The sequence below is a fragment of the Apis florea genome, unplaced genomic scaffold, assembly GCF_048593485.1.
Source record: "Apis florea isolate Af1SG1 unplaced genomic scaffold, ASM4859348v1 contig_3203_pilon, whole genome shotgun sequence".
In the NCBI taxonomy this organism is placed as follows: Eukaryota; Metazoa; Arthropoda; class Insecta; order Hymenoptera; family Apidae; genus Apis; species Apis florea.
This window is the reverse complement of record NW_028256723.1, coordinates 5242610-5270564: the sequence shown is the minus strand read 5'-3', so window position 1 is coordinate 5270564 and position 27955 is coordinate 5242610. Positions and strand designations below refer to the sequence as shown.

Here is a 27955-nt window from a genome sequence, read left to right as displayed (position 1 = left end):
ATTTTTTGAGTTTTAACTTCTATCTACGTTGGTAATACATATTTTATTCCTAGTTCCACTTCATTTCATCGTTTATCTCAAAAGAGAATAAGATGGCGTAGTGACGTCATTTCCGTTTGAGACGAAAACTTAACGTAATTCGCTAACACGTTTTCGCCTATAATACCATTCCTTTAGGCTTGGCGCCTTCGTCAAATGCAGTGAGCGTCGGTGTACGTAAAATGGCGGACGGTGACATTGATTTGTACGCCGACGATCTCGAGCAAGATTTCGCGCAGGTAATTCGTTTTTATCATTGTTAATAAGTACCAAGTCGGTGGGTAAATATTATTGTTAATTGATTATCTCTATAAAAAACATTCGAAACTGTGAGAAAAAAAGCGATAGTAAAGCGAGGTTCTTCGGCGTCATGGAGGAGAGATGGTAACGATTGTTCGAAAGCGGTGTCTGATTCTTGTTCAGACGGAACACGAGTTTTAACATACATTTCGTTCGTGATGAATAGCTGTTGTATTTAATTATCACAACCGATAAACATTTTCTATATTCTGTTATATAATTACCGTGATTTGCATACGTTCGGTTGCATCGAAAACTAAAAAGCAAATACATAATACAGATTCACAGCAAGAAAAGCAAAATGGTGTTAGCGGTAAGGCAAATGTCGTAGCATTTTATTCCTCCATTTCGTTTATCACTTCAGTTTAATAAAGGTTTTATTATTGCATGTAAAACACCATTTTCTTTTTAATTATTATTTTAAAGAATTTTATTATTATTATTATTGTTATTATTATTATTATTATGTTTCCTGATTTGTTTCATGACTTTTTTTGATCTATAATCATTCTAAAATAAAATCTTTTTCATTCTATATGCCTATTATATTATGTTAATAAATAAGTTATGTTAATCTTTCTAAAAAAAAATATATATATTCCTAATAATTTCTTTACTTTTTTTTTATATTTTTACTATATTATTTTTTTAATTGCTTGTTTAAATAATTTATATTTTTTAAGATTATTAAAATTTATATTATATTTTGTAATAAATATATATAAATATATATATATTTCTATACTTTTAAAAAAATATTTTTTATGATAATTCTTTTATACATAGATATGCATTTATTGTAATATAAATAGAAATAAAAAAAATTTTTTAAAAATATTATTTATTTTAAAAAATAATATTTAAAAATTATTTTTAAAAGTAAAATTTAAAAATTATTTTTTACTAAAAGATTTTAGAAGATAATTCATAAAGTAAAAATTTTTATTGAGATTAATTAAAATTATATATTATTTTAAATTTAAAATTTTTAATAAGATTGAAAATTTCTTGCTTAATTTAAAAAAGAAATTAGAATTTTTATTATTTTAATAAATAATATTAATAGTATTCTATTTAAATATACAATTACAATAATATTTTAAGTTTATTTATTTAATAAAAATAAAAGTAAAAATCTATTTATTTTTAATAAAAATATATTTTATTAATATATCATAAATAAAATAAATTGATATGTTATAAATTTTCTAAAAAAAATTAAATAATTAGATAACATTAGTTTTTATTTGTATAAATATTGGAATTATATATTATTCTTTAATCTAGTTAATATAATGAATTTTTATAATACCCAATCTGCTTATAACATATATTTATTGATTTGTTTTAGGATGAGTTTGCTGGTGATGGTGTTGATTTATATGATGACGTGATAGCAGCTCCTGCTGGTGGTAATGGCGGTGTTTCTGCAGGAAATAGTGGAGATGGTGGAGGTGATACTACTTCACCTAATGAAGAAACAAATGGTAGTGCACCTTACCATCAACTTGGAAATAACATCCAGCCAAATCAAATTGGAAGACGTCATCAATTATACGTTGGAAATTTGACTTGGGTATATAATTAAATATTAATTTATTTTTATTAAATATCTATTTTAAAAGAAATAGATATTTTTTTATAATTTAATTATTCTTAATTAAACTTATTATTAAAATATATTCATATTGTAGTGGACAAGTGACCAAGATATAACTGATGCAGTACAAAGTATTGGTGTATCAGATTTTGTTGAAGTAAAATTCTTTGAAAATCGAGCCAATGGACAATCTAAGGGTTTCTGTGTAATATCTTTGGGTTCAGAACAAAGCATGAGAATATGTATGGAAAGATTACCTAAAAAAGAATTACATGGACAGAATCCAGTAGTAACATTTCCCACTAAACAAGCATTAAATCAAGTAAGTATTGGCATTTATTATTTATAAACAATTAGAGAAAAAAATAATTTATGTATCATAAGAGATTTTTTATAAACTTTATAATATATATATATATATATATATTATTATCATAAATAACATAAGATTGAATATAAAATTTCTTTTCCTTTTTTTTTTTAAAAGATGAAGTTGCAAAATGTTCTTTTTTTAGGGAAATGCAAGATTTATAAAAACTAAATATACTATTCATTACTAAAAATTCTATTATAAATATATATTATACTATAATAAAAATTCTATACATTCTATAAATTCAATATTTTGTAATAACAATAATGATAATATAATTATATTGTTATTCTATATTTTTTTTTGTTTTTATTGAATTTATTTAATTAGAAATTAATTTTTTAAATGTAAACAATTTTGCATATATAATAAATTTTTTTAAAATAAACATATAATAATTAGATCATCAAGAAATTAATATTGTTATTTAAATAACTTTTCTCAATCAGAGCATAGTTTCACTTAAACTGGATATATTTATAATATTGACTGTTTAAAATTTTTTTAAAAAATATGTATTTTCTTTTTTAAATTTTTTTATTTCTTTCTTTGCTTTAATAATTTATTGCATTTTTGTAGAAGCAATATGAATTTCTTGACAGATTAGTAATTTTCTTTTTTCCTAATATTAATAAACGAATATAGATTTGATGTTCTGTTATATTTAAAAATTTTGTATATTGTTCTCAGTTTGAGTCTCAGTGTAAGACACGTCCAGCTCCGGCTCCTCAACAAAGTCAGAGTCAACGCCCCCATAATCCACATCAACATCAGCCACCAATGCCACCTCATCAGCAGCATCCACAACATCCTCAACATCCTCAACATTCGCAACAAAATCATGGTCCTAGAATGATGATGGGTCCTCCACAGGGTGTGAGACCACAAAGAATGCCACCTCCAGGCATGGGTCCACCAGGTCCAGGTGGACCTGGTCAACAAGGTCCACCTCGTATGCATGGTCCACCAATGGGTCCAGGACCTGGACCACATCATCCTTTACCTGGACATCCTAATCAAGGTCCACCACCTCCTGGTTATCAGCAAGGACCATGGAATGGACCAAGACCTAATGGTCCACCTGGACCACCAAGAGGTCCAAATGGACCTGGCGGTCCACCTCAGCAAGGACCTCCAGGACCAGGTCCTGGTCAACATCGACCTCCTGGAATGGTATGTAATATAAATTACTTTTTTTTTTATATATAAATTCATATTGTTTATTTTTTTTACTAATCAATTCCTTATATTTAAATTTTTATTTATTTCAAAATGATTTTTTAATATAAAATTTAATTTATCAAAATCTTAAAAAAATTGGAAAGTTTCTATAAATTATATTTAAAATACAATTATTTAATATATTGACTAAGATATATAAAATTAAAAATCAATATATTAAATAATTATATCAAATAATTAATAAATAAAATTTATTGCAGTATTTGTATTTTATAGAATTTTATGTTTTAATTATGTAAAGATTTTCTTATTAGTATTATTAGTAATTTATATAAAAAATATATATTTATAATATATAATTATCTAATTAAGAAAAAAATTATTAAAATTTTGAAATATTAATTTAAAATATTTAAAAATTGGGGTTTTAAAAAATTTTATAATATGTATATGTATATGTAGAAATGAGAGAGAGAGAGAGAGAGAGAGAGAGAGAGAGAGAGAGAGAGAGAGAGAGAGAGAGAGAGAGAGAGAGAGAGAGAGAGAGAGAGAGAGAGAGAGAGAGAGAGAGAGAGAGAGAGAGAGAGAGAGAGAGAGAGAGAGAGAGAGAGAGAGAGAGAGATGGTAGAAATTACAAGAATGTTTTTTGCGCTTACATGTCTTACGCTCCGCGTAAACAGAGTTGCTCTAGAGACCTTTCAGAAGCCAGTTACCATATACCACAGGTAACACACAATGTGTTATTTTTCCTGCTTTTCACGTTGTAAAAATTCTCCATATTTCATATTTTTTCAATATTCATTTGTTCATCATATTTTTAAATGCAATATTTAATTAAACATTATTAATTAACAAATATTAAATCTAAATTTATATAATTTCGCAATTCTAAAATATTTAAAATTAAATTTATTTTAAAAAAAATTTAGATATATTAATTAAAAAATAATTCTAATTTTATTTATTAATATTTCATAATTTAATTATTTTTCTTTTGAATAAAAAAATTAAAAAACAAAAAATTGCGATTTTTATATATTAAAAAATAAAGAAGTTAAATATTTTTATATATCAATTTTTAGAATTGAGAATATTTAAAGTTTATTAGAATATTTATTGTTATAAAAAAATATTTCATTATAGATTTATTATCATGAGATATGTATAACATGAAAAGCTTTCTCAAAAATCTACTAAATTATTTTATTTCAATTTTTTAATATATCATTAGATTTTTACGATGCATTGAAAAATTTCTGATAAATTAACTGGCTCTGATATCTAAATACTTTATCAATAGATTAAAAAAAGAGATTTAATATTACAATTTTTATTATTAATTTATGATTATTTTTGTAAGCATTCTAATAGTAATAGTAATTCAACTTACTAATTCATCTCGTTATTAATTTATTTATTTTTAAAATATAAAGAAATTTTTAATTTAATTATAATAGATTGAAATAGAATCTTCGTTTGTCTCCATTCGACAATTTCATGGTGGTCCACCTGGTCCGCCTGGTCAAGGACCTCCACGTGGTCCACCTGGACATCCTGGTGGACCTCCAGGTGATCCAAGAGGTGCTAAACCACGTCCCGAATGGAATAGACCACCAGGTTTGTTAAATATCACGATTCATCATAATTTATATACGAAACATCTTGGACTTTCATGCTCTATTTTTCCCTTCATTTTATATGTTATTATGGTAAAATCCTTCTTTTTTCACAGCTTATAGTTTGCATGATAAAGTAGATATACAAAAATTATCAAAATTAAAATACGAAATAAGACATAAAGAACTTTAGATCATTTTAAATAATGAAGCATCATGTAATAAAATTATTGTAAAAGAAGTTCACTGATGTCATTGTTCAATGTGCATAGGAATGCATCATGGGCCTCAGGGACCACCAGGTTTCCCTCAACATCAACATATGCAAGGCCCTCAACCTGGTCAAGGCCCACCACAGAGAGGACCTCCTCCAGGTTCTATGGGTGGTGAGAAATTTAGGATGTTCATTGAATATTAACAATATTGCTATTATTAATTTTTTATTACAATAATGCATGATATTGAGGGAAATTTTATGCTTAGGAGTATGAAGGTACAAGGTGTTTCACAAAAAATAACAGAAAAATAATTCTTTTTATATTATTAAGTTATTGATAAGATAGATTGTTTTATAATATTGTTTTATATATATATATATTTATAATATATATATGTATAAAGAAATTGATTATTTATAAAATGATATAGAAGAAATAAATCAAAAATATTTAAAAATAAAAATTGAACATTATATATTTTTTAAAATTTATTGTTTTGTGTATCTTTCGAGAAAAATTTATTATTTATTAATTTATTTATTAAAAAGAATTACAAGTTCTTAGTAAAAATATTTTGATACTTTATTATAATTGCATTGTGCAAACATATCCTAAAGCAAGAAACAATTTATCAATTCAATTGTAATTACTTTGCCTAATTCAAAATTTTTATAAGCTTGCTATATACATTGTTGCAAGCTAACATAGATATTGATCAGGAATGTTACCAGGTCCAGGAGGACCACCACCTGGTCATGGAGGTCCACCTCAAGGACCACCACAAGGACCTCCAGGAGGACCTGCACCACATGTGAATCCAGCATTTTTCCCACAAGGACCACCTCATCAACATCCAGGGCAACATCCACCAGGCCCTCCTGGTCCACCTCATGGTCCACCTCATGGTCCGCCACATGGTCCACCTCATGGTCCACCACATGGTCCACCTCATGGTCAACCACATGGTCCACCCCATGTGCCTCCTCATGGTTATGGACCACCTGCAGCACAGGTATATTCTATTTCATTTTGTTTTCATATTAATATATTATAAATATTTTATATTATATTTTAAATTTTTTATTAAATGATTATTAAATGATTATTAATTATATTTGCTATAAATGATGATTATTCAAAACGCTTTAATTTTTTTTAACATTCTTTGACTATTTTTAATAAATATAATTATGTATAAGTTTTATAAAAAATTATATATTATTTTCAATAATAGAATTTAAATGAATTAATAATAATATCCAAAATTCTTTTAGATTAGAATCTCTTTTGGAATTAAATTATTTTAATTTTGATAAAACATTTTAATAAAATATATTTTGCATTTTAATAAAAATATTTTAATAGTAAAATAAAGATATAATAACATAAGATTTTTTAAGAATAATTATTTTTAATTAAAATCTTAACTAACTTAACTTAAAATAAATTCCAGGATAGAAACAAACAAAATTTATAAAAAATTATTCTATTTTTATTAATTTAAATTATTAAAATATAAAAATTTTTTAAATAAATAAAAGAAAAGTAATAATAAAAAAAATAAAAAGAATATCTGATTTAAAAATATTATATATAATTTTATCTTTTTTAGAATACATTTTATTTTTATACTTATAAAGATAAATATTTATTAAAAGAAAACATATATTTTATAGCCACCTTATGGCGCACCAGGACCTGATCATCGTCCAGAAGGTCCTCCTCCTCTCACAGAACAAGAATTTGAAGAAATTATGGGTAGAAATAGAACTGTTTCTTCTTCTGCAATTGCTCGAGCAGTATCTGATGCTGCAGCAGGAGAATATGCAAGCGCTATAGAGACCTTAGTTACAGCTATTTCTTTAATAAAACAATCCAAAGTTGCTGCAGATGATAGATGTAAAATATTGATAAGTTCTCTTCAAGATACTTTACGTGGTGTCGAGACCAAGAGTTATGGATCCGCACGTAGGGGTAAATTTCTTAAATTAATTTCATAATTTTTATGTCAATTACTTTTCATTTAAACATCATACAAAAGTTTGTTTTTCATATTTTTTTTAATTTATTTTTTATTTATATATTAATATTTTAATGTTAATATTTTACATAGTTTTTTTTACTTTATTTATATGGTATAAAATTAAATAATAATATAATTCCTTTTTTCAATATTTTCTCAATATATTCACTCTATTGATTTTATTTTTTTTTCTTTTTATTATCACTATTAAAATTATATTTAAAATTTAATTCAATATAAAATTTTTGTGTTTTAATATTAATATTAATGCTAAATAAACATAATAAGTTTTGCTTTAGACTTAAAGATTTTATTACTTAAAAATTTAATAATTCTATCTTTTATTTGTGAATTAATATTTAATTAATTATCTTTTATTTATATTAATATTTAATTAATTATTTCAGAACGATCACGTTCACGTGATAGAGAACGCAGTCACAGAAGAAGACGTGAGAGATCAAGGAGCCGTGACAGAGAATACAGAGAAAGAAGCAGGGATAGAGATAGAGAACGTGATAGAGAACGTGATCGTGAAAGAGAAAGAGATCGTGATCGTGACAGAGAACGTTATTACAGTGAACCATATCCACGGGAGAGATCACGAAGCAGAGAGAGAGATCGTGAACGTGAAAGAGATCGCGAATATAGAGAACGAAGCAGAGAAGAAAGGTAAGCTTAAAATTTTACATAATTATTTTAATGTCACATTGGATGTATCATTTTATTTTAATTGGATCAAAAATAATAGTCACGTATGTGTGTGATTTAGAAAAAAGAAACAAATACAATAAGTTTATATAAAATATACGACATTTATATTGTAACGAGCCGCATATACTAAAGTACATTATGTATCTTGAAAGCTATTTAGATACAAGAAATTTTTTTCTTCATTATATCAACGATATTATCATAAATAAGATAAGTTCCATAGATTGTATTATATATTTTTTAAATATTTCGAATCATGCTATAAAGAATATTGCAGAATTCATTCAAAATATTTGAATACTTATTTAAAGTGATAATAAATCGTGCTAAGTTTGATAAAGATGTAGCTAAATTAAATAATAAATACAATATACTCTATGTATAATATCAATAATAAGTTTTAAAAGAAAACAAATGATTTATAGTGTGTTCATTTGTAAAATATTTAATAATAATATATATCTACTTAGAAAATGAAATATTAAGATGGAACAAACTATTATTAAATAATAAAAATTATTTGTAATATTTTCTTATGTTTTCACATTGTCTGTATTAATTAATTATTTTAAAAAAATTCATGCAGACAAGAACTATAGATCATTTTTATATGATCTATGTAATAGTTTTATTTATAAGATTTATAATTTACAATATAGTATATATAAAATTTTATTAATCTTACGAAACTTTATTAAAATAATATAAAATGATATTAATCCTTTTGCTGTAATGTATTTTTTATACTCTAGACTATTTTAATTATTTAGAGAAAATTTTTATTAACTATTATATGGAATAATTTAGATTGAATTAATAATTGAAAAAATATTAATTTTAATAAAATAAAATAAAAATAATTAACCATATAATCAATAGCAACAGGATTAAAATGAACATTTGTTATGTTAATTGTTATTAGACATGGAATAAGTATATTTAAATAATATTTTTATATTTTTAACGATTTTTAATAATTATTTCAAAAAGATATCAATTTTTTTTTCTGCTATATTAATATTAATATTTAAATTTAAATTATAATATTTAAATAAAAATTAAAAATGCTTAATTTTATATTTTATGAATTGTAAAAATATTAATTATGTCAAAGAATATGTTTATCAAAATTTTAAACATTTATAAAATATAAAAAATAACAATTAACATATCAAATAAATAAATATGTTTTTACTATTGTAAGTATCAAATTGTTTGATAATGTCTACTTTTTATTTATTTTATATAAAAAATAAAATCTCAATAAAAATAATCAAAAATTATGAATTAGAATAATTATTATATTGATACTTTGCAATATAAAAAGTAGATATTATTTATAAAAAAATCAAACATTTTATGTTCTGCATAGTTATTCAATATATAATTTCAACACATGTAAAAGTGATAGGCAAATTATAAATATTTTACTTTAAAGGGTTATTATAATTCCTATGTTAACTTTAATTTTCTGTGTATAATAATAAGAATATAATCATATTTACACATTAATAAATCAATTCTTTACAAAGATATATAATGTATTATTTTTACAATTTTCAATTTTAAAAACATATAAAATAAGATTTAATATTAAGTATTAATATATATATATATTTTTTTTAAATACAAATTTAAGAATTAATTTAGTTTTTTTAACTTTTTATAACATAAAAAGATAATTTTTACAATCAATAAATCATTTTATCGAAATTAGTTTTTAATATTATAGTATGAAAATGAAAACAAATTAAAAAATATAATATAGTATATAAAAAATCAATAATTAAATGCAATTATTCAATCATTAGATAGAATATTAATTGTATATTTATAAAATTTAAAAATTACTCAGTAAATATTGGTTAACATAGGAAAACATTTATTATGTATTAATTACTATAAAATAAAACAGTAGAGAATGATATGGAATAGATATTTTTATATTCATTTTAAAGTAATAGTCATTTTTAATAATCATTTTTTTATACTGAATACTATATATCAATTATTGATAAATTATGTTATAATCAGTAATCGTTACTGATTTTCATTAATTATTTTAAAAATTAACAAATCTTTCTTTTTATAGTATTCAGAAATTAAAAATATTGTGATTTCAATTTTTAAAAAATATGATGTTTTAGAAATATTTATAATAAATATTGTAAAATCATGCATTTGGAATGATTGATGATCATACTGAATTAATCAAATTTTGTAAATTGATTCATTCATTTATTATTTTTGAAATATTTAGTATAAATGATACTGAAATTTCAGAATTAGATGGCCAATAATAAAAAATGAATGATAGTTCATAATTTTAATAATTATGAATTTATAGATTAAAATTAATTTCTGTATGTTTGTTAAATACAATAGATGATGGCCAAATTGTGACTTTTCTAAATATTTACTCTCTCATACTTATATACATATGACTTATTATAACTTCTTTTTATAAAGTTTGATTTAAAAAGCGCCAAGAAAATTATGTCGTAATCCACGTGCATTTATATAAGAGAAAAATAAGTATATTTATTTATATTAAATCTATTTTCTGAAAAAGATATACGCATGCGCAATTTATAATACCGTTCCAATTGAGTATATACGATATATATGTTTATATCGTGATAAGGTTTAGTTATAACTGGATTAAAATATATTTCAAAATATTTTAGCATCTAAATTTTAATTTCAATATTTTAAATTCAAAGGGAGGAATAAGCTCTGATACTATAATATTGGTTTATTCGGTATCAATATCTTAATAATTATTTTTATCACAACATAATAGAAATATGTATGCAAGTATACTTTTTATAAAATATTATTTAATACACAAATTTATAAAATAATTTAAATCATATTAATTTTCAATAAAAAGTTAAAGATTGCAAGAAGTTACATAATAACTTTTTAAATATATATAATTGAAAAATTTTGAATATAAACGAATTTAATTTTTTCCTTAAAGCAAGGTATAGTTACATACGATATTTCTCTTTTATTTCTATTGTATATTTGTAATTTTTATTTCTAAGATTATCGCTAGAAAGAGTATGTAAAAAAAAAACATGCATATATTGTAGATATTGCTTTCTATTCAAAACATATTTCATTATGTTTCATATGACATTTCAAATGAAATATTTGTAATTATTTAATTTATGAATTATATCTATTTTTAATTTTAAATATTAAAATTTTATATATTTTTAAATATTTTAATCATATTTTTGGATAGAAATTTAATTTTTAGATTATTGGAGTTGATAATAATAAAAAAAATACAAATATCATAGTTATTAATATTACAATCTATTAGATTAATAGTTCATAAGTTAAATAATTAATTTTTACTGATAATTATTTTATGATAATTATAATTATCCTATTATAATGTACAAATATTTAATTTAAAATGTACTTTTAAATGCTTCTTCAATTCATATAATATGCATATTAATACAAGATCTGTATATTTATCCAAAAAAAAGTTTGTAATACCAATTTCAATATCAAAAAGATATATATGTAAAATGTAAAATTATTTATCTATAAAATAGTCGTAATCCTGAAACCATGCAAATATGGAATTGATGAAGCAAAATAAATTTATATTCTTTAATGAAAATTATATTCTATCAAATTTAGTCGCTTTTGAGTTGATTTAAATATTCCGATATGGTTGCAGGTTTAACGACGAATCTTCAAATTTTTTTGAATATGTTTGAATATTATACATGCACTTACATGTATTTGGTAACTATAATTAATAGTACTTAGAATAGCATTATCGTATTTTTTAATCTAATCTATATTTTCAATAGAAAAATGTTAGAGAAAAAAATTCTATCCTTTACATAAGCATTAAGTTACAGAGTAAGTTCATATAAATTTTGCTTAAATTTTAAAGTGAAAAATCATTAATGAATTATATTTCGATAAAAACAAATTAAATTTTCTTATATAACGTAGTTTGTTTTAACTAAAGCAACGTGCTAAGCCTGGTAACAATATAAGTCATAACAAAGTATGCATATTTTCCATTAGTACGACACGTCAGTCAGCCAGGCCAAGAGTAAAAGAAGAACCGCCAGAGACGGCTCCCGTCTCGTCTTCCAAGGCGTCTAGGTAATTTATACTTTTTTTTCATATAACATGAATGCATGTAGACTTTTTTATTGATTTCTATTTTCTTAGATGCGACAATAGATTTTAGAATTTCTAATAATTATAATAATATAGTATATTAACGATATAATAATTTTATATTTTTTCTATCAAATTATAATTATTTTTAATAAGAAAAAATTATAAAAATATAACATGAAGAAAGAAAAAAAGGATAAATAGATCTTTTAATTCAATTTTGTTTTGACATGTATACAATAAGGAAAATTATTAAAAGTTATAGTTTCATATTAGGAAATTGTTTATTGTAAATAGAAAAATAAGATAATTCATACAATTTTCCTTTATTAAATTTCTTCTCATTATTAAAGTTTTTATTTAAAGTAATTTATCTAGTTCATAAAATAATCGAAGATATTAATATAGAATTATATATATATCTATTTTATAGTAGAATAATTTTTTGAAAATTTGATTATATTTTTATCTTTTTAAATTTCTACTTTAATGAGTAGAAAATTAATTGTAAAAATAAAAATTGAAATATGAACAAAATGTAAAAATAATTATAAATATCTTAATAATGAGAAAGAATGGATTGGAAAAGAATATATAATTTAATTAAAAATTTACAAATGAATGAAAATATATTTTTAAAAAAAGAAACAAAAAAAATTTTTAAATTTAATAAAAAATTAATAGTATCGGTAAAGTAAGATAATTGGCTGACGTGTACTTGTGTAGGTATTATGACGATCGCTACAGAGAGCGTGAACGAGACAGAGATCGAGAACGAGAATCGAGCCGGAGACCATCAGAGAGAGAACGAGAACCGGAACGTGAACGAGAACGAGAACGAGAAAGAGATCGTCGCGACGAACGTGGAGATTCTTCGCATCGTTCGAGGCATTAAAAGTGATTGCACGCTAAAGAAAAAGGAATTTTCTTTAAAAATCAAATATAATAGAGGATACAGTGAGAGTAAAAAACGAGAAAGGGAAAGAAAATGATGAAGATGGTTGTGTTCTAGTAAGCAAAGTTCGTGGGATCTCATCGTTGATTTTCTTACAAGTTTCATCGAAAAATAGACACAAGAGGATATATATATATATATATATATATATATATATATACCCGTTTATCTCTTGAAAACACATGTTTATCTTTTATATTTTGTCTGAATATTCATATAGTATCTAGACACTTTCTCGACCACTTAAGAATATAATTTGGTTTTAGAATGACAATGAAATACGATGATTATAAAAATTGATTAAAATTTTTTTCTATCTCGATTCCATTTATATCTTATGATAAGCAATTCAGAATACTTTTTATGCAAGAGACTACAGAATGCAGGAGATTTAACTTTTTTGTAGAAGATAATTGTCTTGTGATTATTTATTTTACATGATGAATTCCTTTGCCTTTGCTAAAGGTTTCTATTTCATGTATATTTAATATCATATATACAATATATATACATATATATTAAAAGTATTCGTACTTTCATCTATGTAATTTTAATGTTTGCATTAGAGATTTTTGTTTCACGTATATTTAAATATACGAGTACATGTGTATCAAATATTATTAATGATGGTTTTGAGATAGAGGAGATAGTTTTGAATACACGTATATGTAATGTGTATTAGAGAATTAAACTTAATGTTTTTGATTCTTTCATTCTTACAGTATTTGATGACTACTAGTATTTTTATTGATTAATGATAATTGGATAATTATATATATTGTAATGATTCTATAAAACCATAAATCTATTTTTAGATGTACTTAGATGTATTTATTCATAATGTGAAACATCTAAAAATAGAAAATTTCGGTCTGGAAAGTGTCGGAATCAATTAATATTTGGATACATATTTTATAAGCCTCTGTGTAAACTTCCGGCAGATTTATCAGTCATTCTAGCCAAGTTACCAAGGGATTTTCACGGGGAATTCTTAATCTAGTAATGTTATTTGGGAGATTGATTATAGAGATTTTTGTCACGTATAATTTTTTTTTCAAATCGCAATATTTTTTTCTTTCTTTTCTCTTTTTACGCAGCGTATACTACTATATTATTAAATATTATTACGATACAGTGAAATTTCCTTATTTGCAGCCGTTCGCGATCTGAAAAGATTAATGGAAAATTTATAAATTTCCATCAAACTTCGTTAGTCATATCGAATCAGCGTTCGAATCTGCATTGTATTTTTCGAAAGCATATCGATTTTTCACTGTAAAAAAATTTTACTTTATCTAACAATGGCTCCAAAGAAAAAAATGTAATAATGCTAGTGAGGTTATTCGGGTCGTAAACTGCTTTAAATGAATGAATAGTGTTCGCCACTATTGGTAATTTCAATTATGCAGAATCTTGGAACTTATCCCCGTAGATACGGGATTTTACTGTAATTACAAAATAATTGGAAAAAATAATGAAGTAAACAAAAACGCATACATTATATATGCATATATACATATATATCTATGTAACATTTAAGCAGAGAATATTTGTTTAGTTTTGAAATAGAGAGAGAGAGAGAGAGAAGGAGAGAGTATGTGTTGTCGAAAAATAGCAAAAAAAAAAAAAAAAATTATAATAACAAATTAACAAAAAGAAGTGACGAAAGCACAACGAAAATTATGTTTCATGGAGAGTCGTGTTTAGTTGCGGTTTACAGAAAAGCTGAAGAAAAGGCCCTACGTCTCCTGATGAACTAAATTGATGCTGGCAGCCTCGAGGAAGAAAGAAGATTACATTCTGGAGTTTCGTCATCGATCTTCTAGCTCCACGACGATGCAAGATTGTATCTTAACTATAATACATATATACGCTTTCAAAAAAAAATATATGTGATAAACATGTCTTTACTTTATTCATCAGTACACACTATCTTCCTGATAAATATGTTATTTTTGTTTTATATGCTATTGCATTATTCCAATTATTAATCGAAAGGTGGAACCGATTAAAAAAAGAAACAAATTCGATTAAACACTTTCGATCTTGCTAATTAATTTATTTCTGTAACTTGGTGTTCAACAGCTGGGGTCGAAAGTGTATGATGAGTTGGAACATAAAATTTTACATGTAAAATGAATAATGATTATGTTCCCCGTTTTGTTCCATAATATATATACTAGTCCCATCTGTGAAATTGGAAACATTAATATCAGAATTATATATTTATCTTTTAATAGTTGAGATCTTAAAAACTAATTTATCAAAAGTACCCAAGTTTGTGTATATAATATCTAATAAACAGAAAAAAAATATACATCGTTGGACAAAATTATAGCAATTTTATAATAATAAGCTCTTTGTGATAGATAGAAATATTTTTTTTTAATACTCAATGAACATTATATTTAAGCAATATTCATTACTTAAAAAACGAAATATTAAAAAATATTCTAATATATTGCTATAATTTTATCCATTACTTATTAATTGTAAATACTAAGATTATAGATATTCTAAAGTCAACAACTTGGATAATTTTGAGAAATTAATTTTTAATTGCAGTGTTATTTTATTTTTCATATTTAGTTGAAATATTAAAAAACGCACAGAATATTGTGAAAGCGCAACACAATCACGGAATGACTTTGTTTGAATCATCACAAATGTTCCTGCATATTTGCAAAAGCAAAAAAGATTTTCTTCTCTATACGCTTTTAAGCGTATGTTCTAATCTTCATGTGATCAAGGCTCATGAAATTAAGATTTTATGAAAAATTCCACTCGTTTTCTATGTTATAAAATGTAGAATTAAATGTACATAAAAATATCATGATAATGGTATTGTATTAAATGTGACAATGCATATTTTAAAAATATGTTATCTAATCTAATATAATATAATAATATGCTATAATAATTTCTATTCTTGATTATACAAGAATTAGAAATTAAAAAATTTAGTATTTTTGCAGTAGGAGAAACTCTTTCATGTTTTAGATGGTGAAAAATTGTATTTTGCTATTGTATTTTTCTAACATGGTGTTCTAAGACTTAATATCCCTTTTTCTTATATTTAAATTTCTTATATTATATTTAATCCTTATTTCTATGAATTTCATAAGTTTAAAAGAATATATCATTTTTCAATTTATTTTTTAGTTACATATAATATATGAATTGTTTTTTAAATAATATATTATCTATTTATCAAAATTAAATATAAAGCAAATATAAGAGTAAAGAAATATTGCAATCACTTCTTATGCATGAAAGAGTTAAGAATAACTTAAAAAAAAAATTACATGAATATTATATATTTATTTCTTCGCAAGGAAGGAAATATTAAAAATAAACAAACATAGCGTGAACGGTTCACCTTTCGAAGATATTTTTCTTTATCAGATATCATTAAAATAAATGATAATATACATAATAATTGTTCTGTGAGTTCCAGTTGTATATATTAATTCTTATTGTATATCGCATAGCCATTCATTGCTCCAGCTGAACTCTTTGTGGCCCACATTAATCTATATAACAGTAACAATTGTAATATAAAAAATGATCTCGTTATATAATGATTAGCAATGTATTATTTGTATATACGTATAAAATTTTAGTTTTGTAACTTTAATTAATTTCATTTAATATTTATTTTAATCAAAAGCATCATTTTTTAGAAAAAAATGAAAAGAAAAAAGGACCACAAAGGGTTGAGCATCTGGTATTTTTTAACAAGTATCAGGAAATGAATAATGGGTTCTCACAGAACGCAATATAAGATAATTAAATCCTTTGATATGCAAAAAAGAAAAAAAATCCCAACAAATTTTTATGTTGTAAAACACAAGACCAGTTTGCATGATCACATACATTCATATCACGTGATTATGTTTCGATGTGCCATTTTAAAGTATCATAATAATTAACTCGATTATGCAGATAGAAATAAGAGGCATTGCTAGATCAAGCATGATCAACTCATAGTCCAATTGTTTGAGTTTATTCATACTTTAATTCTTTGCGATTCAATGATTTTTCAATTTGAAGTTTAGATGATTTTAATTTATACTTTTTATTGCCATCTTCATTAATCATAACTTGTAAGATTTTCATGAAATTAGAATTAAATTGTATTTATCAATATTTTAATTTTTTTCTTGTAAAAAAAAATGCGCATTCATTTTATTATATTTATCTTTTTATATAATTTGATCAAATAAAATAAATATATTATTTAAAGTGATAATATTCAATAGATTTGAAAAATTTCTGTTTTTAAAGATTTCTTTTATTGATTTTTTATATTTGTTATAAAAAATAAAAAAATGCAATAATATTAATAATTTATAAACAGAAATATTTAAAATTTATAAACAGTATTAATATTATAACAAGTATTTCTAATTTTATAAATGCAATTAATATCGAAATAATATTTTAAAATAATAAATTCAATATTATATCAAATAATTCAATATTAGATTATTATCTATTAAATTATATAAAGTAATAAGTTTTAAATATATTAGAATTATATTAAAAAATATTCTTAAAAACTCAATGTTCTTTGCATCTATTTTAGAAGTAGTAAATATTCATCTATGTTTACATAATTATTCAAATAGAATCGCAAACTATTAATGTATGTAAAATGTTACTTTTATTTTACTTATATAATTTCAAATTCAAAATTTTTGTAATAATCATTTTGCATTTGAATATAAAGATTAAATTAATTCTTATAAATAATATACCGACAATTCGACTATAAGTATAGTTTTTAGAGAATCAAATGTATACATCATAGTTCTTAAAAAAATCTTCGAGTTGTGCACATACTGCAACAGAATCCTGCATCTCCTGGATTTGTTAGCATTCTGTGTATAAATCTCATTATGTATAGATTTTTTTATTGCGATTTATCATTATTAGAAAGATATGTCATTGTAGTTCAATTCACCATTTTTTCCCTCCTATATTATGTTTATCTGTGATTTTTCAAAAAATCAAGAATTATTTTACTCTATTTCAGAATTAGAAAGAATATTTTAATTTCATTTCGGCGTAGATTTCAGTATAATTTCTTTAAACATTTAAACAATGAAGCAATTATAATATTATGTTGCCTTTCATTGATTTAAAAAAAAAAAAAAAAAAAGAAAAAAAAAAGAAAGAAAGAAAGAAAAACTACATTGCATTCTTAGATTATGAATATGCGATAAATATTTTTTTTTATATGAGAAGTATTTTTTTCTGTGCTAATAATTGTTCATTTAAAGCGCAATTTTTAAGTTGAGAGATAAGGTTCAAATTTATAATTACAAAAATATTTGCGCTTTTTATCTTTTTAATTTTCTGATCTTTTTCATCGTTTTTATTTTAACATTATTTAAGAGAAATTAATGATTGCTCAAGAGATATAAGTTTAGTATTAAGTTAGTATTTAGGATTTTTCTTAACCTTATCTTTTTTTTAAATAATATATTACGTATAATTTCATAATTTATAAAATTAACTTAAACCAGAAACTATTAATTTCATTTGTTGCGTTTTAAATGAATAATTTTGTATTTGTTTTTATAAAAAGTACAAAGAGCTGTGAAATTTTTTTTAATTCTAATTTTATTTTTTAATGATTTATATTTAATAATATATTCTATTTATAAAAATCATATTTTATTATAGAAATTTCAATCAAACACTGTGAATTATAAAATTATATAAACAAGCGTATAATGGAATAAAAAGATATAGTTTCAATTTTTTGAAACTACAAAGCGCTTTATACTAAAAAATATTATTAAAGAGAACTATTATAGTTCTAATAATAATATTAAACAATGCGATTATTATCAAGAAATTTTTATATATCAGAAAACTAAAAATCACTTTTTGTGAAACTACAAAAAATTGTTAATATTTAGTGACTTTAACAGAATCGACGAAAATCTTTTGTACTATCAAAAGATCATTATAAATTTAATGACATTTTTTGTAAGTAAGTATGCAATGAAATGCTCAGAATTTTCAACATTTGATATTTCATATCATTATATAGATAATTTTTTTCTTCTTAATTTAGGAATTAAAATTGAGATGTGGAGAAGTTAATGTTAATTATAATGAAAAATTATCACAAAATTGTGAATTTACAATCAATTGTCATATTCAAGAAATTAGAAATGTCTGAAAGAGATAAATTAATGTTAAGAGATAAAAAAGTAAATATATATTTACTTTTATATATTTAATTATCAAAAGTACAAGTTTATCTTTATTTTGCAATAATTTTAAACAAGTAAATTAATTCTCTATAAAATTCTCTAGTTATAATTCTCTTCTGTTATATTAACATTTATAAGCTTCTTAAAATATTTAGAAAAAACAATTAAAAATACAATAAATATATGAAAAATCCTGTATGGATTTTTTTATAATCTTAAAAAAAAAATTTTTAGAGAAATATTAAAATGAATATAGAATATTGGAAAATTTGATATTCATTGTTCTAATAAGTTTTTTTATTATGTCAAAAATATTGAAAATAAATAAAAAAATAAGTAAATTAAAAAAATTATGCTATATTAATATTATACAATTTCAAAGTTCTATAATAGAGAAATAAATAAAAAAATATAAAAAAAGACAAATGATAAAAACAAATCGCCTATTAGTTATATATAACTTATTTAAATTAATCGTATAGTATATTATATTATAAAGCGCATCTTTAATGAACGTATAGTATTTTAAGAGGCTTAATTTCCAAATATGCCGCGCATGGCATCTTGGCATAATTGCTCGTAACGAATTTTTCCTTTTTATATATAGTAATATATGTTTTTGTTGTATAAAGTATTATTATTCATAAATCTATTTATATTTTATTAAGTCAAAAATAGAGATTGCCTGGAGAAATATATATGGACTTGAGGGGTAAGTGTATATATCACAGAATATAACTTTAAAAATCGATACTTTCTGTGGATCACTTTGTTTCTATATTTATCAATAGTGAACATATTATATATATATATAAAACTGCATATAGATTTTAAACGATACACGAGCTAAAATTTTGTTCAAATTTTTATGTTACCCTGGTCCTTCTGCATCTAGCGTGCTAAATTGTATGTATAGGAATTATTAAATTTACAAAAATCGAAGTTTCAGTTAAAAATTCAAGTTACTAACATGTTAATAACTAAGGATAAATTATTTTCAAAACTATATAATTATAATCTTATAATACTAAATAAAATTTACTATTTTATTTAATTCACTAAAAATACATATTTGTATATTTTTTTTATAGTTTCATTAATTACTGCATTTTAATTAACATGCTAGTTTCTATGAATTCCCTTAACTATCGATTTTATGGATGTTCAAATTTCATCAAAGTCGATATTCGAAAATTCAAAATAATAAAAATAACAGATAAAAAATTGAAATTTGATCATCATCAAACATTGATAATGATTGATGGTGGTATTGATGATGATTATATTGATAATTATAAAGAAATATTGTATGATTTAATAATATCTAAATCTTTTGTGTGCTTCGTTATATATTGATAAATTTGCCATTTTTGTATTCTCTAAATACAAATTCTAGTCACTTGTGCCTTTGTCAAATCGAACAAACTTTTCGATTTTCGAACTTGAAGTTTGTAAAAATCGTCATAAAAAATTTAGTACCGTTTTTTATGCGCTCTTAAATCGAATCTTTTGTATAAGATGTAAAAAAAAAAAAATTATTTCTTCATTAGGATTAATTAAAAATAGCATATTAATATAAATCAATAATATTAAAAGAGTTGTACATATATACATATATAAACATATCGCTCATTTGTTATGACAATAACACAACTCAAAATTTGTTTTTTAGTTATTTTAACAGAAAAAAATTTGATGTTTATATTACTTTTTGTTATTAAAATCTCTATGAATGCGTTTTCAAATAATTGCATTTTTAATTTGACATTTCGTGCGATTCTTGATGAGAATTTAAAACATTTTAAATTATTTTTGAGTTATGTTCATTCTTTTATCGAATAAGCGATATAAGATATATGTGATAAATTACATAAAAAAATTTTATATGAAATCAATTTCCATCGTGATAAGTGAAACAAGTATATAATTCATATTTTATATCACATTCAAAAAAAATTCTGATTATGAATTTCATTGTATTTTGCACACATTAAGAATTTATAAATCATTATCGAAGTTGTAATACTAATACTATATAATAGCCTTAAGTATTGTATGATAAAAGTTGTTCTGTTCTTACTCGATTATGATCGTTGATAGAAAAATCAATATTTCAAAAACATAATGTAGTAATCGATAATAATAATATATTTAATAATGTTTTTAAAATAAAAACAAAATTATTCTTTTTGCGTAACAAATTCGTTCAGCGTGAAAAGAGAAAAGTATGCATTTCATTTATTATAAATAACAAATTGTCGTTTCTCATTGTAATTCGAAATATTTAACAATATTTTGGCTCGTTACCGTAAGATAAGAAATTTTAAATCATATGTTATGTAGATTGAGGCATTTTTAATAATTCTAAATATTCTTATTGCTTATTCAAAAATATATTATTTTTATTTTTAAATGACTTGTGCATTGTAGAGAAAAAAATCATTTTTATTACTATATTGCTATTATTTTAATTTTTTTAATAATATGTATTTTTGTAGCTATGAATACAAAACATTGATTAGAATATTTTTGTAGATAGGGATTTCAAAACTGATTTATGTTAATTCAATAGAATGATTTTCAATTAATTTAATCATTATACTATTAATATTTAATTTCTTTAAATAATTGCAATTTGGAATTAATATTAACTATACATATATATATATATATATATATATATATATGCGTGTATGATTTTTATAGAGGTTATGTAAGAATTATACTATTTATTTTTTCGAGCGACAGGATTTATAGTGTAACTTTTGTCTCTTTTTTATCAAAAAAACAATTATCATATACGAATGTTATAAATTATAAATAATAATAATATATTTTGATCATTTTAATAATATGATATGTTACATTTGAATATTTAATTATTAATGTTTTATTATTGCTTTCGAAAATATCACTTCTGTTTAATTTATTTTTAAATATAATTTTTGAATAAAATATAAAATAATTAAAATAAAAATTGTAAAATAAAAGATAAAAAATTAATGTTTTAGTAATAATTTATGAAAAAAAAAAATAAAATTAGAAAATTTAAACAAAAAGCATCATAGCAATCATATCAAAATGATATTGATATAATTGTATTAAAAATTAAATAAATAATTATTTACAAATAATTAGCAATCTGAATAAAATATAAATTAAATTTTGATATTAAAAATTAATTATTACAAAATTTATTTTGCATAATTATATAATAATTTGTATATATTCATATAAATTTCATGTAAATTCATATTCATATAAGTTTTTAAAAATATTTACACAAGTCATTTGAAACAATTTAGATGAGCTTTCAAAATGTATGATTTTAATGCCTCATACTGCATACATTTTTCCGAATTAAATAGTAAATATATTAAATAAGGTAAGTGTTAAACTGAAATTAAAATTTTTTAAGTTATATTGCATATACAATTGTCAAAAGTACAAATTATGTGATATATATATATATATATATAAAAATATAAAATAACATATTTTTTTAGAATAAAAAAATTTTAAATATAACAATAATAATAAAAAATAATTAGCTTAAATTATTTTTATTTTGTTAAATATATTTTAATAATTTCAAGTATTTTATTTACTATATAAGTATTTTCAATATTATTTTTTTTCATATTCCTTTATACAAAAATTAATTTGTAATTTTTATTTTTTAAATGTACAAACAAAATGTATTTGACAGAACTTTTTTAATTAACAGTTTAAATTAAATTATATTATGATTCGATTTTAATTTTATTGTTAAGCCATGATATTTATCTATGATTAACAATTTATATTTCGAATAACTTTATAAATATGTTTATATAAATATGCACAAACAAATTTTTTTAATGACTAGATATAGATTTTATTTTGAAAACCATTCTATATGAGCTAGGCTTACATATTTTTAATGAGATTTATCTATGTTTTTTATGCATATCTAATTAAGAATGAAGATTACAAGCGGTAAGTTTTTTTTCTATCATACAATTTACATGATAAGCGTGACCGCAATCAAATATTGCAATTCCATTATTACCTAATAAAACTGGTGTTTGAAGAGACAATGTACAGCAAGAACATGTAGATAATTTATTTTGATAATGCATTCCCCAATGATGAGCTCCATTCTCAAAAATATTTCTATTAATTGATTTATTTAAGTCTTTTTCAAGAACTTCTACTAGCTGATCTCGAATCTGTAAGAGTATGAAAACATAAAAATGTATTCCTAAATTTTTAAGTTAAAATATTAAAATTTTATATATTTAATTAAATATAATGAAAGTATTATTTTTATGATAATTAGAATCTTTTTTATGTAAAATCAATTTGAAAATTTAAAACAAAATCCTTTTTTAACATGTTTTTTGTTTATTTAAATATGAAAAGAATAATTACCTTTGTGGAACATATTGTATTATATTCAGATGATTCTAGACTATGTTTATTAAAATTAATAGTATATTTCATTCCATGTTGATATAAAAGCTTTGTAAATATTAATGACTGAAATATACTGTAAGAAATTAAAATCAATGTAAAAATCATATGTACTTATTTATTTTTACCTAATTTTAAATATTTAAATATTTATAAAGATAAGATTCACCTTCTATCTATAGGAATACTTGGAATAGCTTTTTCTAATTTTATTAGTAATGTCATGGCAATGTCAGGTCCCTGTTTTTTCATGATTTCATATATCACAGCAGTCCAATTTATCAATTCTTCATGATTTTCTTTTTTTATAGACTTTCCACAGAACAGGCATTGTCCTTGCTGAATTTCTTTTGCATATGTTGCTACAAGACTCCAATGTTTTCCATCTAATAAAGGTAAAAGAATGGAAAATAAAATATTATCTCTAGCTTGAAGACATTGATGTACTAAATCATTCGTTAGTGTACTATATTGTTCTATATATAGTGGCAAATATTCTCGCCACATGTAAGGTACTTTATTACATAATATTATACATTGTTCTTTATATTCATCTAACATTTTTTTAATAAGAGATCTACCAATGTCTAGGAACTTTGGTTCTATGAGTTCATTTATTGGATATGGACTACCACAGGTACACCTTCTGCTTTGTACATTCACATTTACAAAAGCTTTCATTATTTGTTTTATAATATTTTCATTATCTACAGTTTGTATTAATTGTATTGAAATATTTTCTAACAGAACATTAAAATAATGTAGTTCTACGCTTCTTAATACTTCATATATAAAATTCTTTAAATCAGTCAAGTTTTGATATGAATCTTTGATAACATTCATATTCCAATCTATATCCAGAATTATTTTTTCTAATTCTTCTTCTTCCGTTGAAGATTTAATATTATCAACTAAAGTATATATAATTTGCAAATCTTCTTGTATTTTCTGTGTTACACTTTTATTGATATTCAGTTCTCTAGTTTCATTTGGACTTTCTTCTATTTCTTTCGATGTATTACAATTTGTATCTTCATCTTTTTTCACTTTTTTATCAGAATCATTTAATCGGTCATTGATCGATGCTTTCATCTCTATTTTGAAAAGATCTTCATTATCTTGTAAAGAACATTGAGATCCAGGAGGAAGCATAAAAGTTTCTTTATCTTTCAAATTCGAATTTCCACAATTAACAACTACAATACCTGAATCTAATTTTTTTGGAATCATTTTTAAATTAGATTCTAATAAAAGTATTAAAGGATGTAATAATGTAGACAATTCATCATCTCTAAATATTTGCAATTTAGTCTCTATATCACAAATATTGTTAATTTCAGTGTTATCGAATAATTTTTTTAATTGTAGTTTATATATGAGACATATTTCTAAACATTCATAATATTTCTTTTTATTATATAATCGCAATATTAGAGAATCTAAGGAAGATAAAATTAAACAATGGAATTCACCATTAGAAGTCATCAAATATATATTATTCTCTATAGTTTCTGCAAAATTTATATTTGAAAATTCATTATTCCATAGAATTACAGTTGCAGTCATAGGATCAATAATATATAGGCCAGTGGAAGTATATGAAAATAAATACTTTTCTGCAATAATAAGTAGATGGGAAAAATTTATAGACTGTGGTAACCAGGTGTGTTCAATTTGTTTCTGATAATTAGATTTTCTAATGTTTGATCTACATATCAGTGTTGGTGAAATAGCAAATGCTTCTTTAAATTGATGAGTTTTCATAACTATTCCATTTGCAGATACTTCCCAAAGTCTAGATCCTGGTCGAGCACAAAAGATTTGAGTAGAGTTTTCTTCTTCTTGCATTTTACTATTACTCTCTGCAATAAAATTAAAGGAACCTTTTTTATTGATTACTTTTTCTTCCTTCTGATTAATCAAAGTATTTTTATTTTTTATAAGGTATGTTTTATAGAAACAAGCACCAAATTCTCCATTTCGTGCTTTATTTCCTATTTGTTTATATTGTTCTTGTACTGTATCACATATATAACAACGAGTCAATGTCGACACTAACAATAAAGATGATGAGAAATTAAGTTGCACAATGGCTGAATCTAAATTCATTAATGTACAGGCTGGTGCTTGAAATATACCATTCACCTAAAAAATGATTATATTACTGTATTTATAATTTTTATATTTAAAATTTTATTCAATGTAATATATAATATTTTATAATAATAATTATATAATGTGTAATTTTTGTATAATTAAATAATTGAATTGATAAATAATCAAATTATATTAATGAACTTTATAAATAGAAGTAATAAGAAAAAAATTTAATTATTGCGTTAGAATAAAAAAAAATATATTTTTATATTATTCTATTCTTCTCTTATTATTTTAAATATTTTTGGCTTTTTTTTGTATAGAAATTTTATTTTATAAAAATGATTTATAAAATATTATATGATTTGTAAAAAAATATAATAAAATTATAATATAGTAAATATATTAAAGATATTTCAAATTAATATTAATATTAAAATAAAGACTTACTGTAAATATAGATAGCACCAAAACAGAAATTTTTCCATTTTCATCACCAATATATACTTCAGAGCTATTATCATTCCAACAAAGGCAGTTAATTTGTTTATGAATATGCTCAGTTGATATAGCTATCAATTTTGGTATTGGTTTTAATACTACTAGACAAACTATACCACGAATTGTTGTCAAAGCAATTGTTTTCTCATCAGGTGATATGAGAATATGAGAAACTATTCCTTCCTATTATTATTATAAGAACAATAATTCAAAATTATTTTAATATTTTTATATTAAACAAATATAAATTATCATATTTTTATTATAATTAAATGAAATTTATGTACCGATAAAGGTATTAATTGTATAAAGGAACATGGTTTTCTTGAAAATAGATAAATACTGCCACTGGTTGAACCCAATAAAATATAATTAGAGGATACATTAAAACATGTATACTGTAAAATAATAAGAAATTAATATTAGTATAATAATATTAACTTTGACATTTAATAAAAAAATTATTTTTATTATAATAAAAATTTGTTATACATCATATATTTAATTTTATTAGAAATTTATTTTATTCATTTAATTTATTTAAAATAATTAATTTAATTGTTTTTCAAGTAAATACTTTATAAAGTTAAAAAATTGTTACATTCATAATTTGCACAATTTAAAATTCTAATTTAATATGTAGGAACTTTATTTAACAATAAATTAATATATGCATAAAAAAATAAGGTAAATATAATCAATAATGAATAAATTATTGTAATGACAAATAAATTAATATACAATGTATTATGTTGCATAAAAATTATTTTTCAATTTTAAAAAAATACCTTAATTCGTTGAGTTGAATTGATAGGTTTATAAAGAAGAGGATTTATTTCCTCATATTCTGATAACACGTAAGGATACTCCTGCATAGTTCCTAAAAATACGTGCTAAAAACGATAGTTAAACACGACAATAAACAATGAATAAACTACCATAAATTTTGACATGTATACACAATTTACTATACATTACGCAAAATGTATATTATATATTTATATCTGTTCAAGCATTGAATAGATATATATAGAGAGCATATTCTTATTACTATTATCTCTATTAGTTCTTTGAATTTAAAAAGAAAAAAAATCCTAGCTTATATATTAAAATATATATATGTACATGGAACATGCATATAGATTAAGAATTTAAAAATTCATGTTCTTAATAGACACATATATATAATATAGATATGTAAGCTGATTTCTAAAAAATTTATATTTTTAAAAATCAAAAATACGAATTTATAACAAAAAAAAATATAATCTGAGAGAAAGTGGTGCATAAAAATTTTTTTAAATTTCATTTATCTGTTTTATATTAATAATATTTATATAAAATACTTTTTGTGTTGCCATATTCATAAAAATTAAATTTAATTATCTTTTAAATATAGCTACGAAATTCGATATATAATATCTCTTAAGTTATATAAAAAATATAATATATATATATACATATATATTATACATTTTATTTACATATATA

The 27955-nt window shown here is 22.0% G+C and overlaps 2 protein-coding genes and 1 long non-coding RNA gene across 24 annotated transcripts; 2 read left to right on the top strand and 1 right to left on the bottom strand.

The window, feature by feature from the left end:
• Positions 1–71: 71 nt before the first annotated feature.
• On the top strand, positions 72–21599 carry Cpsf6 (cleavage and polyadenylation specificity factor subunit 6). Of its 18 annotated transcripts, XM_086911269.1 has the most exons (13): positions 106–278; positions 620–652; positions 1691–1915; positions 2034–2261; positions 3003–3485; positions 4175–4219; positions 4952–5111; positions 5383–5496; positions 6048–6340; positions 7005–7302; positions 7759–8023; positions 12128–12208; positions 12953–21599. In XM_086911269.1, exons 1-13 carry the CDS (start codon positions 222–224, stop codon positions 13119–13121), a joined length of 2451 nt encoding a protein of 816 aa, XP_086767395.1. In that variant the 5' UTR covers positions 106–221; the 3' UTR covers positions 13122–21599. The 18 variants fall into 18 exon arrangements, with proteins under 18 accessions (XP_086767380.1, XP_086767379.1, XP_086767381.1 ...); XM_086911254.1 differs by lacking the exon at positions 620–652 and having other exon boundaries at positions 72–278; positions 6060–6340; XM_086911253.1 differs by lacking the exon at positions 620–652 and having other exon boundaries at positions 72–278.
• Positions 3344–27490, bottom strand: pink (WD40 repeat domain-containing protein pink). 5 transcript variants are annotated; one of them, XM_086911250.1, is made up of 7 exons: positions 27253–27490; positions 26752–26862; positions 26414–26647; positions 24036–26011; positions 23825–23942; positions 23463–23622; positions 3344–3477 (listed from the first exon to the last, which is right to left on the bottom strand). In XM_086911250.1, exons 1-7 carry the CDS (start codon positions 27337–27339, stop codon positions 3464–3466), a joined length of 2700 nt encoding a protein of 899 aa, XP_086767376.1. In that variant the 5' UTR covers positions 27340–27490; the 3' UTR covers positions 3344–3463. The 5 variants fall into 5 exon arrangements, with proteins under 5 accessions (XP_086767376.1, XP_086767375.1, XP_086767377.1 ...); XM_086911249.1 differs by lacking the exon at positions 3344–3477 and adding an exon at positions 15212–15370; XM_086911251.1 differs by lacking the exon at positions 3344–3477 and adding an exon at positions 16594–16714.
• Positions 22688–23970, top strand: LOC147657167 (uncharacterized). The gene is made up of 2 exons (XR_015293004.1): positions 22688–22796; positions 23373–23970. It is a non-coding gene; the product is annotated as an uncharacterized LOC147657167 (long non-coding RNA).
• Positions 27491–27955: the final 465 nt, after the last annotated feature.

Coding starts and splice junctions, on each gene's coding strand:
- Cpsf6 (XM_086911269.1), top strand. CDS start 222: ATGGCGGACGGTGACATTGATTTGTACGCCGACGATCTCGAGCAAGAT. Junction 3,486..4,174: donor AACATCGACCTCCTGGAATG/GTATGTAATATA, acceptor CCGCGTAAACAG/AGTTGCTCTAGAGACCTTTC. Junction 8,024..12,127: donor GAACGAAGCAGAGAAGAAAG/GTAAGCTTAAAA, acceptor ATTTTCCATTAG/TACGACACGTCAGTCAGCCA.
- pink (XM_012486950.3), bottom strand. CDS start 27,339: ATGCAGGAGTATCCTTACGTGTTATCAGAATATGAGGAAATAAATCCT. Junction 26,863..27,252: donor ATTCAACTCAACGAATTAAG/GTATTTTTTTAA, acceptor ATTATTTTACAG/TATACATGTTTTAATGTATC. Junction 26,012..26,413: donor TGGTGCTATCTATATTTACA/GTAAGTCTTTAT, acceptor ATCATTTTTTAG/GTGAATGGTATATTTCAAGC.